This window comes from Plecotus auritus, assembly GCF_963455305.1.
Source record: "Plecotus auritus genome assembly, chromosome: 9".
In the NCBI taxonomy this organism is placed as follows: domain Eukaryota; kingdom Metazoa; phylum Chordata; class Mammalia; order Chiroptera; family Vespertilionidae; genus Plecotus; species Plecotus auritus.
In genome coordinates this window covers 145,841,065-145,861,874 of record NC_137783.1, presented here as the reverse complement: position 1 = coordinate 145,861,874, position 20,810 = coordinate 145,841,065, and the positions used below count along the sequence as shown (strand labels likewise).

Below are 20,810 nucleotides of genomic sequence, written 5' to 3'. Positions count from 1 at the left end.
GAGTAATTTGGAGGCTCAAATTCACTCTGATTAACATGCTAATAGGCAGCAAACTATTTTCATTGGTTCAAGTTTTTGAGATCTACTCAGAGCTACAAGTTCTCTTTTTCCTTTGGTCACTATTTCCATCTTGGATTAATATTGAAGCCCACATTAATTGAAATGGAAGGGGGGTAAGGTCAGAAAAGAATCAGCTGTCAACTGTGAAATGGAATGAGGAATTATTGAATGACCCATAATTTCATGTTAGAGGCACTGATTCCAAGAAGATGACTATGTGGGTTGCGTCCAGCCCCTGGGAACTGCCCTGAGCTGTGCCTGCTAATTTTGCAAAGGCTGGACAAGCACATTCAGCACCATTCAGCTTGAACCCAAGCTCCTAATAATTCACTGGGGACCCTCACAGGCATTCCAACTCCCTGATAAATGGCCAACTCTACAGTCTCTCCAACGACATAGGGCAGAAAGGCATGTACTTTGTAGCTCATCAAAGACCCACTATGGAGTGACTTCACCCCCACTCCTCCCAGGCTTCATGGGGATTCATGACCACATTACCCAGCTCTAAGGTCAGAATGCCTGACAGGGTCATGCACCTTCTAAAACAAGAGACCTATAGGATAAGGTTTACTGAGGGCCAGGATATTATTTCCATGTGAGCAGAGGTGCCTGGGAGGGTAGGAGGACATGAAAAGCAATGCAGAATACTCAGAGTGCCACTGGAGTGCTTTGTGGTCTATTCTATCATGCTTTTTTTTAAAAAAAAAATGTTTTTATTGATTTCAGAGAGGAAGGAAGAGGGATAGAGAGATAGGAACATCAATGATGAGAGAGAATCATTGATTGGCTGCCTCCTGCATGCCCCACACCCCCGGGCATGTGCCCTGACATGGAATTGAACCATGACCTCATGGTCCTTAAGTTGATGCTCAGCCATTGAGCTATGTTGACAGAGCCTGTTCTCTTGTTTTTTTTCTCTCCTGCACTTATATCTTTAGTCATAGTTCCTCCTTTTACTATTTAGAATTAGGGCTCCAGCCAAGCTGCACAGTCACCTGCTGAGGTCTCAGTTTCTCGGAGAGTGGGAGAGGACCGTCACCTTCAGAGAACCGACCTGAAATGCAGGTTCCAGGGCCCGTTCCGAACCAAGGAAGTGGAAGCTGTAAAACTCAGGTCACCTAAACCTGCATCTTATCAAACCACTGACTCACAAGCTACCAATACCAACCTAGAGAAGCCAGAGTCATCTGACTGGAACGTTCTTTGTGAGTTCAGGTTAGGGGTCTGTCTTGGGCCCCCTCCTTGGTCTTAGGTAGGGAGAAGAAATACACCCAGGGAGAGAAGTTAGAATCTGGCTTCATTCACAGGTGGGGATGCCATGGTACCTGGCTTGCTGTCCCCACTGCTTTCATGAGAAGTTAGCGTCCCTTTCTCATCTGCACCTTCCCCACTCCACCCTTTCTGGGACCCCTTCGAAAGGTTGCCAGGACACCACAACTGGCCTGAAATGGCTGCCCAGCCATGGCTGGCGGCCAGGATTATCAATGGTGTGACTCTAAGGACACTTTGGGGAGGACTGGAATACATTAATTTGTATTATTTCATCCATGTTCCCAAAATGTCATCCAAGGGGCCCTTAGATAATTAAACAGATTAGGGAAAATACTGATAAAGCATGAAGACACTCTCACTTTCTATATGGGACAGGCTCTGTGCCTTAACAATCCACATATACCCAACCAAGTCAAACTGATTCCTGAGCATTTTAACTCTTTCCTGTCCTTCCACATCCAGACATTATTTTTTGGGCTCCTGCCTCAATGGCTGATGACAGTCTTCACATGTTGCCAATAATAACTATCAGATACTTGAGAGTTTTTTCCCCAGGTTAGTTTTAACAGCGTGCACTGGAGTTGGAGGGAGGCAGAGAGGTGTGTCCCAGGCCATTCCCTCTCCTTCCGCCTCCCTGACACTGGCCTCTGTGCCCATTGAGAAAAGCAAGTCAGCCCCTTCCACATGCCCATTCAGTCCAAGGTCCCAGGGGTGAAAGGATATTTAGCTGGCTGTCCTGCGGCTCTGTATTTTCCCCTCTGGCCATGATGGCAAAGAGACTTCTTAGTAGGTGACTCCTGTCACGTTGACTTAAAAAGTTTTTTTCTTAAAAAAAAAATTTCCACATCCACATTTTAACTGAAGATTAAAACCACACTAGTTTCTTTTTCTTTTTTCAAATGAAATACAGGATAAGGAGGAAAAAAGGGTCTCACATTTGTGTGGCTTTGGTCAAATAACCATAGCACTTGTCTGATTTAAAGACAAACACTCCTTTAAGATTTAGCTTGTCTTGTAAAGGTACTGGGTTACATGTCTAGTTATTCAAAGAAAGGATAATAGTAATATTTTTGAAACAGTCTAAAGATCAAAACCATAAATGTATTGGAACAAAATATAAAGCAATGTTTTATAATCTTTTGTGGAAATGTTCCTAAGCAAAACTGAAATTCTAAATACTAAAGCAAAATACTGACCGCTCCAACGACACACAAACTAAAAACTTCTATTGGTAGAAAGTATTGTAAAATTTAAAGATAAATGTAAAGTAGAGGGAGACCTTATTTGTCACATTTGACATGGGTTAATATTCTGACACATGAAGAGAGCTGAAAACCAATCAGAAAAGGATGACTACCCCAACGGGAAATTAAGATCACAAACAATTCACAGCGTGGGGGAGCGGAGGGCGGGATGGTCAATGAGAACACAGAGAGATGCTTCCTCTCACTTGTAATCAAAGAAATGCAAGTCCAATGAGATCACTTTTCACAATAAGACTGGAAAGTATTGAAGTAACTGATATCCGCCGGTGTGGGTGAGTAGGCGGTGAAAGGCATCTTCTCACACCCATGTAGTGGGACTTCAACTAACACACTTTCCTGACTAGCAATCTGGCGATATGTTTTAAGCCACCAACGTGCTGACCATTGCACTCAGAAATCCCACTATCCTAAGAGGGTCATCGGACAGCCTTGCAGAGATGTAGTTACAAGGATGCTTGACACCGTCCAGCTTAATAGACACGCCTTCAATGTACATCAAGGGTGCAATGGGGGTGGTAGTGTGGTACATACAGGGTACTGTTATGCAGTTTTTTACATAGTGGAGAGATCTATATTATAGGATAGGTATAATTTTTATGATGTGTTGACCAGTGAAAAATAGCAGTCTACATATCTATGTATAGTAAGAACCGGAAAGCTATGTAACTGTAAAGATTAACTAAAAGGTTACCTACCACCAATGACCACTGGGTGGTGGGATCACTGGTGATTGTTAGACAGATAGGAGCAGAGCAAGGACGATGCTCCAGGGACAAAAACTCACCAGGGCAGAAAGCCCTGGATGCCTACCAAAAGGCAAAACTGGGAAAACAAGAACCTTGCCTCCAGAGTAACCTGTGCTCCCTGAGCATATCACTGGTCAGGCAGTTTAGGCGCCTTGACCTTTTCCTCCCTAAAGATAACATCTAGGCCTCAGTTGTATTTCAGCTCCAGGCCCAGAAAAGTAGCAAAACTAGACAGGTGACACTGTGGCTGCCTCAGGACCAGCCACACTGACTTATGATCCCCTGCCCTGACACAGACCAACCAGTGGAGACCTGGACCCTGAAAGACCACACCTGGAAAGCTGATGAATCTTCTATTGAGACACTCCCCTGATACCTCCCCTAAGATTCCCACCTGCAAGAAAGAGATAAATACACTCAGGACAAAGGACCCAGCTTGCGCTCTCCCTCCAAGGAGCATGCCCATGCCATTCCTTCCTCCCTTCTCCTTCCCCCACAGGCATGTATCCCCTAACCTCTAAGGGACCCCATAAGACTTGCAACCAGGGGTGCATTGGGCAGCAATAGCTTGTCCTGGGTTAACCCCTTGAGCCTGTCTCCAAGGCCCCCTTTTCTCTGACTTCTCAGGAGCTAAAGCAGTCCAGTCCAGACTCTGCTGTTACTTCTTCTATGCCCTTCCTTGTTTCACTGTCCCAAGTATATTTTTGCTGCGGTCATGACCCCAATACCCTTTGGCTCAGTGCTGTGTAGCCCTTCCCTTTGGACAGCCTCATTCCTCTATCCCCTTTTCCTTAAATAAATTTAATTTTTCTTTATTTACCATCTGAGATGGTTATTTAGACTGCCTGTGCACTACCACTTTAACCTTTCAGTGATATTCATTGTCTTCCTCAAAAACTTATTCACTCTCTGAACTTTTCACAAGGAGCACATACCATGCTCATAACCAGAAAGCAAAAATAAAACTCAACATAATTGTTTTTATGTTTGGAGGAGGAAAAAAGAGATTTACTTTTTCTCCAAAGACAGAGGATCTTTATGGATAGAGATACACAGCCATAGGAAATGTATAGGCCCCCAAAAAGAAAAAGGAAATTTTGAAGTGTTTCCTTTCACCTTAGAAAATGATGTAGAATCTAGAGCCCACGATTGCGTAGATTTCAGATTTTCCTGAAACCCCACATTCTCCTAGTCCTGAATCCTCATTGATTTGCAACATGGAAATATACTTTGGCTTCCCAGACAGTCACCACGATGTGCCTGTTAGGTCACTTAAGGAAAACCTGGCTGCCTGCTCAGTTGCCCTGTGTCACGGAGCGGCCACCTCACTGGCAGTGCGGGGTCATGGGCTCTGCAACAAGGGCCTGCCGACGTGGCTGCAGAGATAATGCTGAGCCTCCCTGCCACCTGCTTCATGACCTCAGTCTTAGCTTGTGACCCCAGGAAATGCAAACAACGACTGCAGACTGGAAGAATAAATTACCAGGCATTTCTTATGTATCTGTGCTTGCTTGTTTGTTTTGGTTAAATTCAGTCCAAGATGATATAAAAAAATTGTTTTCTCTGAGTATCTCTGGGTCCTCATTGGCTTCTGAGGTGGTTGAACTAGGTCGTGAAGGAGCATGTCGAGTCAATGTCAAGCCTGATTTTCTCAAAATCAATGCGGCAGAAAGGTCAAAGACTGGGCTGATTTCTGGTTTGTTTGAAAACTCTCACCCAGCATACCATTTATCCTCTAAAAGCTCATTCTCCTATTTTTGAAAAAATTACTCCAATAGACTGTATTTTGTGATAGGATTTTTTTTTTCAAATCACAGGTGGCAGAATTTCTTAAATAGAACAACACCCTGTTATACCCTTTTGAAGAACATTTAAAATAACTAAATGCTACATGTGGCAAGTTAGGCATTATAGATTAACTAGAGGCCCGATGCACGAATTTGTGCATGGTTGGGGTCCCTCAGCCTGGCTGGTGATTGAGGCCGATGGGGGCCGCCGGCCAGCTGAGGGGGGGGGAGGGGCCATGGGAGGTTGGCTGTGGGAGCGCACTGACCACCAGGGGGCAGCTCCTGCATTGGGCATCTGCCCCCTGGTGGTCAGTGCATCATCATAGCGACCGGTCAACCGGTTGTAATGGTCACTTAGGCTTTTATACATATAGAAAGCATGCATTCATCTGGTAAATTTCATGTGAAGTCATGTTTCCAACACAGTTTGCCTAGCAGCAAAAATGTTCATCAGAAAGCTCAGAAGTTCCTAGTAGGAGTCCAGAATACAAAGTGTTGACCTTTTTCAAAAAATATCTTAGTAAGATGTGAAAAGTGTTCTCACTGAACTTTGTGTTGGGAAGGATTTTGAAAACGAGGAAGTGGCAAAGAAGATAAAACAGTGAGCAGAGAGAAAGAAAAAGTGATTTCTGGGTTCTCTACCTGGAAGCAGTGCCCAGGGCAGTGATCCAAGCTTGGAAAATGCCAGCAAAAAAGGTGAAAGGGTTTTTCCTGGTCACTAGAAAATAAATCAAGGGGAGAAAGATGCCCCCATGGATGATAAGGCCCACAATCACCGTGACCATGTACATCCCCAGTTGCCGAGCAACCACTTCTAAGTCCTTGATAGCAATGATCTTCCCACAGATTAAGCAGGCAATACCCAGTGGGGAGTACCTGAAAAACATAAAAGGAAAAGAAAACAATGATGAAATCATTATGGGATTCAGAATTTACATCTGGGCCTTCCTATGTTGCTGCACCCTGATGTAAACTTTGCATATCATCAGAGTTTTGCTGAAAAAGGGGCTGGGCCATGAGACTCAGTAGATGCCACATGTTACTTCAGACTAACTGCATCATCTGAAATCTGGCCCATGGATTTGGTGGCTCCTGCTGATAAAAAATCCAAAAGCAAGCGTTGTTACTCAGGCAATTTTTTACGAATAGCTGTGACAAGCTTTACCATCTCTTAGGGAAGCACCCATCTTAACATTGAGAGACCACAGGTTACATCTTTGTGAGTCTTGTTTGAGTTGTCTTTCCACAGCTCCTGCCTTGAAACTTGGGAACAAATTTTGAGTTTCTCAGAAAGCTCATTAGAGTTTTGACAAATTATGAACTGGTGTTTGTAAATTTGCTTTGTTTTCACCTGGGAAGATAGGAAATCTATTTAAGAGGGAGAAAGAGAGAGGGGGAAACACAGAACAAGAAAATCATCTGTGTCAACAATACCTTGAGAGAAATGTGGTTTATCACTTCTAAGTCTGAAAGTATTCCTTTCCATACTAACTCTAGCAATAACACTGGCTCTCTAACAGAGCCCTCTACACACATCACCTCATTTAATTCTTACCATAATCCTAAAATATAGGTATCATTATCTCTATTTGGCAAATGAGGAAATTGAGGCTGGACAAAGTTAGATAACCAGCCCAAGACCATGAAAGTAGAAAGAGGAGAACAATCTCAGATCTGTAAACCTGCAGGACTAGGGTTTTTCCCCCCTTACCAAGCCAAACCACTTCCCTTTAATGAGCAACCGTAGCTCTTTGTAGATAAGCAGACGATTCACTCTGTACCAATGTATCCTATATAAGCTCATTTTAACATCTTTATTATTATTATTATTTTATAGAGCACTTGGGAGCAATTTATTGCTGTCCTCACTCTTCAGTAAGCTAATCATGTTCTCTCGCATTTCAAGTGTATTTGTCACATGTTTGGCGACATCCCTTTTTTCTCGCCCAGTTTGGGGCCGTTGGAGCTTCAACTCGCTCAGGCTGCAACACTGTCTGACAGAAATGAAAATGTTTGTGGGAACGATGCGATCTTATTAAGAATTATGAGAGCAAGTCTCTGAGGAAAATGAAATCCTGGGATGGGGCTCCCAACCGGAGTAAGGGAGCCAAAAAGGGAGAGAGCACCTATGCCAGATTCGGGAGGTTGGTGTGTTTTTTGTTTTGTTTTTGTTTGTTTTTGTAACTGTGCCTGGAGCAAGCCCTTCCCAGGCTAAAGGGAAGCTGTGAGGAGTAGAAGAGAGTCCTATACCCAATTACATAAAACATGGAGCTCATCCAGCCACTTACCAGCTGCATGACCTTGCTTAGTGACTCATTCCCATTTTACAGATGTGCCAGTCGAGGCTTAGAGAGACCCCTCCAACCTCCAGGGGTTGCTGGGAGGATTACATTGTGAACATGCACACGTAGGCACTGTCAACCACCTTCCCCCATCCCTGCCAGCACCATTACTTCTCTGACGCCTGACACAGGAATCCTTATATGTTCTGTTTCCCTAAATACACCTGTGTCCTCTCCTCACCCATGCTTACTGAGTCAAGTCTGAGTTACTGAGGCTTTCTAAAACATCTCACAGGCTACTGTCAACCAAGTGTGGATGTTTTTATAAGCAAAATATTTTCTCAAGAGGAACCTTCTCCTGAAAGAGGCAAGTTGTAACTGAATGAATTCGTTAGGACATTAGCATAGCAACTGCCCTCCTCCCTGAGGAGCTGCTGCTGGTAACCGCACTTCTCCTTTCCCTGGGGTGGAGGTTGACCATGTGTGAGGGCTGCTTCCGCAGGCATCAGGAGGTCATGGCTTTAAACCCCTGGCTTTCCCGCCATTTTACATGCTGCTGCCGTGCCTGTGGTCACAACAGCTCATAGATCAGTGGGGAATCTCGGGGGCCAGCTCCTTGTTCCCTGAGATTTTAAATAACTGAGCAAAATGTACCTTCCCGTAAAGCCAGCAAGCATTTATCTTCATAAGCCAAGAGATTAATTCTTTCCAAAGCACCCATCACCTTTTAAAGATGTCTAACACACACATAAGCTGTTTGGGGTGCCATCCAATTTTCCCGCTCTTTGGGGACAATTTGTAGACTGGAAAGAAAATGTTTTCAAGGCTCTTTGCCAAGCAAGACCAGCTACAGAGTTCCCTGGAGAACACACGTGAACCAGAGCCAGATGGATTAGAGAGGTAACAGGTTGCCTCAGAGCACTCAGCTCTCTGGGAGAAACAGGAGTTCCCACAATAAATGGGGTGTATTCAAAGGCCAGAAGGTAGAGTGTTAGGGGAGATAAATATGGCAAGCAGGGCTCTAGCTGACCCAACACCTTGAACTCTGGAACTAGAATGAGCATTAATTAGGACAAGGAAAGAGTCTTTGTTTTATGACATATTTTAGGGCCATTACTTTCCTGCACCCATTTTTAAAACATGTAGCTGAAGCCTCCACTCAGAAGCTGAAGCTTTTCAGTTCTTGGGTTTCCATCTTAATGAATTATCTCACTGAAAACGACCCGGCATGGAAAAGAAGGGCAAATGCCCAGGGTTCAAGGTCACCACTGGAAGCTTCTGAGCCGAAGCAAACAATCAAAGCCATAAACCAACGTGCATAAAGAAGCTGAGGGCTCCAGCGAGAGTTCTGAAGCCAAGTGATGCCCAGTAATTGGTGGACCAGTTTTTAAATGAGAAGGAAATGACTACAGAGCTCACAGCCCTTAGAGTGGCTGTATCTTCAGCTCTGGGCGCTGTTTTCAAAGTCATCAATTCATCCAGGACTGGCCTGTCGAGTCTCTTCCTTACTGCTTCGTCATCCATTCTTTCCTCTGCGCACTTTGTCCCTCAGTCCTTGCCATCCTAAGGTTCCCACCCAGATGCCTCTCTTAGGGCCTGCTCTCTAGTCCACAAACTCATTCACAGTACTTCACATACCCAGAGCTCAGTCAGTGTCTCTGTGCCTTCACAGACACCTGCTTCAGAATCACCTGGCATACCTGGTAACAAAATGGATTCCCCAAGCCCATCACATACCTACTGAGTTAGAATTTCCTGGAGCTGGCCTTGGGACATTAACATTTTAAACAAGTTCCCAAGGTAATTCTGACATGCTTGGAAACCAGTGTTTGAAGGAATAAAATCTAATCTGCAACCGAAGTAATGCAGATATTGCTTGGTTAGCCTTTGGAAACCATTTACTAAGCTTCAGTTTATTCAAAGGCCTGTTTGGTCTTAACCCACTAAATTCACTCAGGACTTTTGAGCACAGGACAGATGGTAGGCCAGACACTTGGAGTGGAGGTAAGTGGAGTTAAATCTTTAGGAGTTTTGGTTTCAGTGAACACAAAAATGTCTCAGTCTTGCCATAAAGCCACTCTGATTCTGTCCCACACATTTCCAACAGCAATGCCAGCCTGCCAGTTTGGAATGGATTTCAAGAGAATGCAGAGTTGGAGGAGTAGGTCAATAAAGAGTTAAAGATACATTCCAGTTACTCAGAGGCACTGTCTGTGCTCAGGCTCAGGAAGGAACACAAATCTCCAGTTTGCCCACTTCGGGAGAGGTCTATCCAAGGAGTGACTTTGGCTGAGAGTTACCATATGTGGGTTAGAACTTTCCATCAGAATGGAAAAGGCATTAGTTCATAGAGCCTCCAGGCTGCTAACCCTCTGGGGACCGCCTTTGGCAAATGCATAAAAGCTCAACTCATGATGATGGGGTGGCCGGTAGGGCCCTGTGGGCTGCCCACCTCTCCAGCTTCACCACCTTCCACCACCACCCTCCTTACCAACCACATTCCAACTACTCCAGACCTTCCTTTTGACTCTCTTCCTTTTGTTCCCCCTGGAAAATTCTCTTGATTCTTATAGAGCTGCCTCTCTCTCAGTCTTCAGGTCTTCACCAAAAGTGACTTTCCCAGACAGCCCTCCCTGACCCCACCTGTGAGAGTTCACTCCTTACTTCTATTTTCCCCATAACTCTCTATCCCGTTTCCCAGTCTACTGACTTTGTAGCAGTGATTACTATATGGATTTTTGTTTCCTTCCTTTTATTTTTTCCCCTCTCTCCTTTCAATAGAATGTAAGCTCCATGAGGGTAGGAATCTTTCTCTGTATTATTTAGCATTCTTTCAGAAATGCCCAAAATTCTTATTGGCATTGAAGAAATATTTGTGGAGTGAAAGAACAGATGGATGGATGGATGGTGGGTTAACTTAGAGGGATAATTGAAAAGGTGAGCAAAGATTTCACTTCTCACTTGATGTTTCTATCATGGTGAGATTATAAAAAGTTTCCATTTCTGTTTAAGTTTTTAAGATTTAAAAAATATTTTAAAGAACTTTGCAAAAAATGAGGATATGAAAATCACACCAAAATCAAGGGTCTCTCACTTTCTCTCTCTTTTCTGAGAATCAGAGATTTTTTGCAGGCTTCTTAAAGAATTCATAACAGAGAGAAACAAAAGTTATGGATGGAACTGATGGTAGTAATAAGAATCAAAATACAACAATAAAAATACTAGTGCATGTAAAGGGCTTAGACAGGTGCCAGCACGGAGGAAAAGTTCCACAACTATTGGTTGCAATTTCACTTAATTCTCACAGAAACTCTCTGATGTGGATTTTATAATCCATCATTTCACAGATCAGGAGGTGGGGGTTAGAGTGTGTTTAACTTGCCTGAAGTCACACAGCTGGTAGTACTAGTAGGAAGAGGACCCTGGATTCCATCCAGCTTGAAGTCAGACAGAAGCTGAGTTAGGTATGACTTCCTCGCAGCTCCTATCACTTCCAGGGGTCCTCAAACTACGCCCCGCGGGCCACATGCGGCCCGCCGAGGACATTTATCCAGCAGGATGCCACTGTCTGTCCTGCTTAGCAGCCCACTCGTCACGGGCCCACAGTGCGCATAGGAATTTGTTCATAGTTTTTTTTTAAAACTATAGTCCGGCCCTCCAACGATCTGAGGAACAGTGAACTGGCCCCCCGTTTAAAAAGTTTGAGGACCCCTGATTAGGCTGTGCAACACTGAGCAAGCCAACCTCTGTGCTTAGTTTTCTCATCTGGAAAATGGGGCTAATAAAGTACCTATTTTTCTTAGGTATTATTGTAAAAAGTAAATTAGTTAATGCATGTAAAGTACTTGGAATAGTAGTAAGACTAATTCAGGAATTTGGTGAGTCTTAGTATGGTTTAGTAATGATTATAGCTCAGCCGGCGTGGCTCAGTGGTTGAGTGTCGACCTATGAACCAGGAGGTCACGGTTCGATTCCAGGTAAGGGCACATGCCCGGGTTGTGGGCTAGATCCCCAGTTGGGGGTGTGCAGGAGGCAGCTGATCTATGATTCTGTCATCATGGATGTTTTAATTTCTCTCTTCCTCTCTGAAATAAATAAAAATGTATTTAAAAAATAATGGTTACAATAATAATTGTTATTATCTTCTCAGTAATAAATAGGTGCATTACAGTAATTGAAATAGTACAATTGCATATGGCAAGAAGTTAATTACTCTAAGCTATAATTTAATAATTATTAGAATAATCTACTCAATGTTAAATTTGCTATTATTACTGTTCTTACTAACACATAGAGAAGAATACACCAAGAACTCTATTTAAGCTTTGAGGGAGTCAGTTAAAGGGTGGTTGGCTCTTTTATTCAGAACCTTTTCATACTCTTTGTTATCAAATGCTGACAAGGCAGATTAAGAATGAAAGGAATGTGCAGAATTGGCATCTCATACCTTGTAACACCCTCCTGACTGCCTAGATGAGATAACTAACAGCTGTCACAAGTCATCCCGTAGATCTTATTCCTGACTCACAATTGCTCTATATCTCCTGGGATATGATGCTACATCTTCAGGAGTTCTGATTTCAGTGAATAGGAAACTTCTTGATCCACACCACCCTCTATCCCTGGGGAGAAGAAAGGCTGCATTTTATCCCATGACTCATCTGATTTCCTAGAAGATTCCGTTTCTTTCAAGGGCTCAGTGGAAATGACGTTGGTGCAGATGAAGGAAGGAGCTTTCATACAACACCCACATCATTGGCATCATAAGACAGAGATCTGAACTGCATTTTAAGGGCAAGGATGCTCACTCTGCCATAAGGTCTAGGAAACAAGAGTTCTATTCTGCTCGATATAACACCATTTATTAAACTCTTTGTGAGCTCATAATGGATTGAAAAGACTTTTTAAAATTTTTACAGCATCATATTGTGCGTGACTTTAAACCTTCACACGAAAGAAATATTCAGAGACCTAGTATTACCCGAAGAAGTGGCAGAACCAGTACAATAGACAACCACACAGTAAAACAATGATCTGAACAAGCCAGGTGTATTAAATGTGGTTCATGAAATCACAAAGAACATCTTCACGATCTCTGACTCTGGGGTCTTCAGCTAGCCCACTCAGTTCTGAAGTTTTCCTAAGAACTTAGTACTACAGGCACATCAGTGTGTTCCCTTTGGTGGAGATTAAAAAATCAAGAATAGATTTTTGCCTTTGTAAGGTGGGAGCAGGGACCAAGGAAAAGAAGAAAGAAGGTAAAATTTCATGGAACACCACAGAGAAGGGGAAGAGGACCAGAGGGAGGTTGGGGGCGAAGGTGGGTAGGACTGGGACATGAAGAGATGGGGAGTTCGTCACCCAGAATTCCTGTGGCCAATAGAACACAGATGTGGTTTTGTCTAATGTTTTGTTTTGTTTTGTTTTCTAGTCAGTCATACAGGACCATCATAAAGGTCTGAAACAAATGCATGTAAAAATCTGTCAGATAGGTTCCAGCAACAGAAGATGGCACGGCTTCCTTGGTGAAGGAGTGGACACTCATGATCTCCTGGGCTACCCCAAGACTTCGGAACACAGACCACAGACACACATGAAATGAAGGGGAGACGTTATTGCTTAGATGATTCAAATGAAAGCACCCCCACCCACTTTCCCATCGAGGATTTTTATAGCAATATGATGAACTCCAGCTCTCCCTAGCTATATAATCTTAGGCAAGTCCATTCACCCCAGTGACCCTCAGTTTATTTTTCTGTAAAATGGGAATAATAATTCATCTTTGCAAGGTTGTTGGGATTACATTTGATAGGTATAAGCACCTATCCTGGCTCTTGGATGATAAAAGAAAATCAATAAATGGTAGCTTTTATTATTACCATCATCATGATGTTAAAGAATCAAAATTTAGTGTGTTCAGGCCACAGTTTTTTTTCTCTTCTGTATAACTAGAGGGGGCCAGATTCCTAAGAGTACTTACAGTTCTAATATATCTTCTGTGATTTCACTTTTGCTTGCATGGTCTGAGAGCTGCCTCTTTTTTCTTCTATTTGTGTCATGAGTAACTAGGTCAAAGATGCACTGCTTTCAGACACCAGGATACTGGAGCAGTGGGTCATGCCAAATCCTGGTATCTTGGGCTTATTTTAATTTCCTGATACTGCTCAGCTTCAGTATTACTGATTGGTTTTTCCAGCTTATCTCTCTTTCTCTCTCTCTCGTATTTTCCTCTTCCAGGACAGGGATCAGCAAACGCTTTATGGAAAGGGCTAAATAGTAAATATTTCAGGTTTTGCAGGCTACACAGTCTTGGTCAGAGCTACTCAGCTCTGCCGTTTAGCACAATAGCAACCCTAGACAATATGCAAAGAAGCAGGGGTAGCTGTGTGTCCATAAAACCTTATTTATGGCACTGAATGTCAATTCATATAATGTCTGTGCATTGTAGAATATTATTACTCTTGATTTCCCCCCTCCCCCCAAGCAAGATAAATACATAAAACCCATTCTCAACTAGCAGGCCAGACAAAACAAATGGCAGATAGAATCTGGCCCATGGGCTAGTTTTTCCATCCCATTTTTTAGAAGAAACTCCAAAAAAAAAAAAAAAAAGATTTGCATCCCTTTCTCAAAATCCTTCCAGAGAGCTCTTTGCTTGGTCCACACCCAACCCACTCTTTCCTGCTGGGAGGGCTCTCATATTTTCTGGGGACCCCAAGACCTCCTCACCCCCATCCCCCCACCACAATGAAGGAAGAACAAGCCCACTCACCACATGATCATGATCACTAACTTCATTACAATCTCATTCAAAATGCTGAAGAATTCCACCATCAGCTTGGCTTGCTCGCCCATCTTCCCCATGGCGATGCCGAAAGCAATGAAAAACCCTATCAGACCTGTTGGGGGAATCACATTGCACAGAAGGACACAACATTATCAAGTCTGTGTTTCCTCTTGCTTGTTCTTTACCATCCCCGATGTATGGAGCCACATGCTCATGCCTGCTACCCACCCTGTGAATGAGGCATGAAAAGACACAAGCATTGGATGTCAAAAGCATTTGTCACACCTTGCCCCAATAATGATGGCTTTCCTCAACACTGTCCCTGAGCCAGTTGAACTATCCGCAGTGTTAGCTCCTTAAAGAGAATGAATTCATTTTCATTCCAAATTAAAAAGTACTCTCGACTTTCTCCTCCTCACTTATGGTGTAATGTGTAAGCAGATTTTATTAGCGCATAGATTAATGAAAAAAAGGTTTGTTGGGACTTGGGGATTAGCATGCAAACTTTGGAGCCAATACGAGAATAGCAGAGACCAATTAGGCAGTAAAGCCTCTGCCAGGGTTATGTCTATATTGGTTTGGTGTTATCCCAAATTAATGCATGGCTGGTATGTTTCACTCTAGGAAAATCCTAAACATAACATTATTTTTCTACAGCTACTGCCTAACGTAAGAAGGAAGAGGAATGTTGAGAAATCAAATGGAGAGCAAAGAGAAATCCAAAACGGCTGGGAAACCCCAACTGACCTAGTTTGTTGGGTTTAATCTGTTACTTATTAATTCATCATAATTTTTTTTTCATGGTCAAAATGATAAGTGCTTTTTAAAACTGTATTTTTTTCAGAATCTTAAAGACAGAATTTAGACTTTGTTACTTCCTAGCCCCTGAGCCCTTCTCCCTTCACTTGATATTTATCAGTTGACTTACATCTAAGTCCAGCCCCACTTCAGTTTCCAGGGTCCATCTTAACAGCCCCACCAGAGGATTTGAGGAGCTCCATCCCTGTCTCTTAATGTTAGCATCAAATTGCAGTAAGGCCTGGACCAACTCCTGCATTCAACCTTAGGTCTTACTTCTGTGTTTATTTTTGCCTCATTCCCTGTGCCTGAGTTTTTAGTGCTAGGAACCCACTCTATACTTTAGTTCCTTTAAGGCCTGGCTTTTCTCTCCTCACCACCGCCCGTCTGGCCAGGAGTCTCACTCAGATCGCCCTGGGATGGGGTACACAACATGGTTAACAAAAGTCCCCATGACTGCCTGGGGACTGTCTGGATTTCTGATTGCCAATCACCATGTGCCCCCCCGCCCCCCGCCCTGCTCCTGGCCCAGTATTGCTCCTCTTGGGGCTCCATTTCTGACAACTTGCAAGGACTATAAATCAATGTTGTTGTCCCCTTGGCTACAGGTTCTTACTGCCCATCTGCCTTTCCTCTCTGATCTGCAGAGGGCCAGCCTCTCTCCCCTCTCTCTTCCCCCTCTTCCCCACCCCTAACCTGTGCCAGTTTGGCAGGCCTAACTTCCAGTCCCTCCCTCTGATAGCCAGTTTCCTATGGTGTCCAGTTATACATAAAGTCTTGAGCTATATCAGGGAAATTGTAATATAATCTGATTCTCAGAGAGGAATTCTTTCTCTGAAACTCTGATTTCACCTTTTCCCTAGTCACCAAATCCACTTTCCACCCCACACCAAGCACATATCAAGCCAGATTCCTCAGCTGCCCTTCACTGGACCCTCTCCGTCTTCAGCACAAAGAATCCAGTACTTGCACTCGGGGTTGTTAATCCTCCACATTTAGTATTTCCCCTTTTCAGCTCTTGGCCAAGAAGATTGACAAGTGTCTTAGAAGGGAGTTGTTGGCCATGAAGGCAACGGCTCAATGAGAATTAGATCCAGGAGAGAGTGGCCTAACTCAGCAGCAATGTATGAAATCAAATCCAGGCTATCCTCAAGCCCTTCCCTTGAGCCCAGGGAGAGGAGCATGCGAGGTGCATGGCGAGAAGTAATCTGAACGTTCTGGCCGAGAGGAGCTAGTATGACTTGGTTAATCCCACTTGGAAAATTTAAGAGAAAATGAGCAAGTTCTCAAAGTCCCAAAGAACTGGAATTAAAAAGTTCCCCTTGCAGCGTCAGCAGAAACTGGCGGTATCCATGAGTACCAGAGAGCTGTTTAAAGGAGCCGTCAGTGGGCCCTGGCGTGGCCGAGTAGCTAAGGCACTGGATTAAAGGCGCATTCTCCCACAGGTGACTTAAGCAGCTGGGATTAATGTGCAGCCCAGAAGTGCTCTGGAGGTTTTCTGGGAAAGAAACGAATCTTTAAAAAAGTGTGAGGCCAGAGCCAGGGTTTTATCTTTATTTATTGCAATGCTTGATCCTTGGGACTTCCCAAAGCCAAAAACAAAACATACAGAAATTCACCATCTCCGCCTTTGGAAAACCATGGAAAGAACCGTGACTTCAGCCGTGATTTGTAAATGGGAAGTTTCTCAGCAGCCTAACGTCCCTTCGCTTTCCAGAGCCTCAAAGTGCACTTGAAACCCCTGTCCAGCTCGCTGTTTCCCTCTGGAAACACTGACTCACTGAACTCACTCTGGCACGGTGGTGTTTCATTTGAACAAAGCCCTCTCAGACTTGGTCACTGGGATTGAGAGAGTAGTGAGTTATGTTGAAACTCCCCAGTACAGTCCAAGGTTTCGAGACTCTGGAAACGACCTTGAAAGTCTTCTGAGTGATTCACTCCAAAGTTCTGGAATTACTCATGGCTTCAACTTCCTCCAGCAAGACTGTGGAGCCATGTTGACCACTGGATTTGGGAAAGCAAGGATAGTTGGGAAAATCCTGAAATAGTCACAGATATCTGGGCAGTGGGAGACATGAGCTACTCAGGGGTGGATGCTGAGGACATTTGCAAACCCTCTTTCTCAGAGGACTCTTCCACTCTCTCCTCTCTTCTTCCTCCTTCATCTCACACTGATGTCAACAGTGTTTATTTATCTTCCATTGCCTAGCAACCAAATCAGCTTATCACCACCCTCACTCCCACTTACTCAACACTTACCCAACCTGCTTCCTGCCAGGCCAAAAAAAAAAAAAAGAAAAGAAAAGAAAAAAAATCTCTACTGAAATTTCTGCTTTTCAGTAGCTGGACAGTCCCACCTCTTCTCCCCGCACCTCTTCAGACCATTCTGGATAAATAGGAGTAGGGTTATCAAATTTAAAATAAACAAACAGGATACCTAGTTAAAATTTGAATTTCAGATAAACAATAAATAAATAAAAATTAATTGATTTTAGAGAGAGAGGAAGGGAGAGGGAGAGAGAAACATTGACCCACTGCCTCCTGCACGCCCCCTACTGGGGATTGAGCCAGCAACCTAGGCATGTGCCCTGACTGGGGATATACAACGACCTTCTGGTGCATAGGACAGCATTCAACCAACTGAGCCACACTGGCCAAGGCACAAAAAAAATTTTTTTTTTTTTAAATATCAGTATGTCCCATGTAATATTTGGGCCATACACTAAAAAAATATTTATCTGAAATTCACATTTAACTGGGCATTCTGTATTTTATCTGATAAGCCTACTAAAGAGATGAGGGCACCAGGCAGAGAAAGATAAATATCACATGATCTCACTCATTTGTGGAATATAATGAACAACATAAACTGATGAACAAAAATAGATCCAGAGACAGAGAAACGTCAATCAGAACGTCAAACGTCAGGGAAGGTAGGGGAGGGTGGGGGTAAGGGGGAGAGATCAACCAAAGGACTTATATGCATGCATGTAAGCCTAATCAATGGACACAAACAACAGGGGGGTGGGGGCATGAAAGGGAGGTGGGGGGTAATGGGGGAATAGGGACACATATGTAATACCTTAATCAATAAAGAAATTAAAAAAATAAAATAAAATAAAGAGACGAGGGCATTCAATCTCCTAGATGGCCAAGTGGAAGGACCACTGAGCCTTCCCTAAACAACTTTCCCTCAAAACCTTAGAAGTCTTGCTTGCATGGATCAACCTACTTCCTCCACCCAGATTCCCCATTTCCCACAGTTTGTGGCCAATGTCCCTCTTTCTTGTCTTGGAGACACCATTCTAATAGTGGATGGGGATTAGGTAGGGAGTGGACCTTGGGGGAGTAAACTGAGCAAACTGGAGTCACTCACATTATGGGGAACTCTCTCCTCTGTGCAGGGTGTTTCCTTATTGAATTAGTTCCTCAGCTCACCTTTAATAATGATGGTAGCTCACATGCATGAAGCACATGGCATGTACAACTGTGTTCTACATGCACAGTCTCATTGAGTCTTCATAATGATCTGCAAGGGAAATGCCATCCCATCCCCACTTTACCAATGAAGCTCAAGAAGTGAGGCAGTTGCCTATGGTCACCCAGCCAGTGAGCGGTCCATACGGGACCCAAACCCAGTCTGTCCAACTACAGAGCCCAAGACCCTCTAGGATGGAATGCGAAGAAGGCTCCGGGCTAGGGGAAAGGGCTCATTCAAATCCCAGAAAGTTAAACAAGATAGTCTCCTTGTGATAAACTTCTTTTGACACCAACACTTTATGTTCCTGATAGCACTGCATTTGTTTATAGACTGTGAGAGCTGGGGAGGGACATCCCCCATGCCTAGCACAGTACTGGCATACAAGGGCAACTCAAACCAAAATGCTTAAGAAATGAAAGAATTGGATGTGTAACTGCATGAAATGGAGAGTCAGAGAAAGTGACTTGCCAACGCCACGCAGCAAGTCAGGGATCGTGTCCAATGCATGTTTATCCTGTCTCTTTCCCCATCCCTGACCTCTACTCGTCATGCCCCCTCCTGGTATTGCTGCTTCCCATCTCCCTCCTCCTAATCCCTCTGCTATCAGCCCAGTGGTCCTCCAACCACTCTCCTGCTCCACCTAGCAGACAGCAGAGCCATTGGTTTCCTGAGAAGGGAGTGAGGGCTGCTGGGCTGCTGAGATGCAGGAGAGGCTGGCCATTGTCTCTGAGGCAGAGATGCCTTCCCCAGGGAGATGAACACCAGGTTGCCTACCTAAGACATTCATGCCGTCCTTGAACTCCAGACCCTTCTTGATAACCACCTTCATTTCCTCCGGTGCCTCTGTCGCAGTTTCAGCCAGCAGGGAAACGACAGAGGTGGTGACGTTGCTCTCCTCTTCTGACTCAGGTGCCTCCAGGACTTTCTTCGTCACTGTCTGAATCTAATGAGTGAAAGGAAAACACAGGAAGATGAGGTTTGCTCTAAAAGGTTACCAGAAGCCTGGCTGATTACATGTTTTAAAGTTCCCAGTTAGGTTAAAAAACAATTAGGAAATGCCAAAACAAGGTTATGAAGATTAGGGAACATTTTATGTTTATGTTTAACAGAGTGAATTCTTTTTTTTTTTTTTTTACACACATTTGGTGGGATACGACTGTCCTCATCACATGATAATTACAGGGCTTATAACACGCATTGGTACCATACTACAGACAGAAAGCTTTAGTGATGGGACATGAGCTTCAAATGTGTGCGTGTGTGTGTGGGGGGGGGGTGTCTGCTTCTTTTATTCCGGTGATTGTAGTTCTATCCCTCAGCACAAGGTCAAATGTCCCACATGGACATTCTTCATAACTGTGAGGCCCTCTTGGATGCCCCTCCCAGCCCCTCATGATGGAACCTGGTCGAGAAGAAGAGGGCAGGGTCTTGGTGGGAGGTAGACCAGCACCACGTGATCTGCCTGTTTAGCTCCTTCCTGCCTGGCTCCTGTGGGCCAAAGTCTGCACAGACCAACTCGTGTGGGTCCGCCCAGGGCCAGGCCCTGCTGGGATCTCCATCTGGGTGCCAGATGTGCCAGCCGCCAGCAGCCACCATGGCAGGGGTGTTGGCTTATATTTCAGATCCAGATGTAAGGTGGGGAGACATCTGCTCCTTCTAGATGGTGATGCCAAGCCTTACTCGATGTCCCCCAGCATCTCTGTGCAAATGGCCTCCCAAGAACCGCTCATGCTATTCCTCGATGTCTGTGGCAGCCGTCCTATTTTTAAAGGTGCCAGGCACCCTGCGTGCAGAGTGCTGTGAAAACCCACATCTGAGCCCAGAGAAACACTGCCGCCAGGAGCATTAAAATAGAAGTCATGCGGGGTCCTAGAATGTCAGCACCGGCACGTAGTAGGCAACAGATGGCTGAACCCTGCATAGATATGGAAAAGGAACCATGGAGAACTCAAGGGACTTGTCCGACATCATAGAGTTATTGGCAGAGCTGAAACTTGAACTCAGATGGCCTGACCGCCACTGAGTTCTTTCCACCGCACGTGCTACGTGATAAACTCTATGGGCTCAACCCTGCTGCAGCTGGATCCAAGGCTCGGCAATGCTTGTCTGAGAATTGATCTGAAATAGGAGAGAACATAGCACAGGCTTCTCCGAGGCGTGGCAGGGTGCTCTCTGCTAGCCTGGCCACATGCTCTTGCTCAGGGAGGGAGGAAGCCCAGGCTGAGTGTGTGATATGGGGAACAGGTAGGTGTAGGTTCCTGAGTCTGGGCAATGTTGGCATGAAGACAGAATTCAGGCTTGCCCAGCACGTGTGGCTCAGTGGTTGAGCACC

General features: G+C 44.4%; 1 protein-coding gene across 4 annotated transcripts in view; it reads right to left on the bottom strand.

The window, feature by feature from the left end:
- SLC1A2 (solute carrier family 1 member 2) overlaps positions 1-20,810 on the bottom strand; it is a 121,256-nt gene that overhangs the window by 19,242 nt on the left and 81,204 nt on the right. For all 4 annotated transcript variants that reach the window (XM_080641033.1, XM_080641032.1, XM_080641034.1 and 1 more), the window contains 3 exons: positions 19,253-19,421; positions 14,185-14,311; positions 5,773-6,006 (listed from right to left, as the gene is read on the bottom strand). In XM_080641033.1, the coding sequence (XP_080497159.1) occupies positions 5,773-6,006; positions 14,185-14,311; positions 19,253-19,421 (530 nt within the window). The remainder of the gene's footprint in view (positions 1-5,772; positions 6,007-14,184; positions 14,312-19,252; positions 19,422-20,810) is intronic.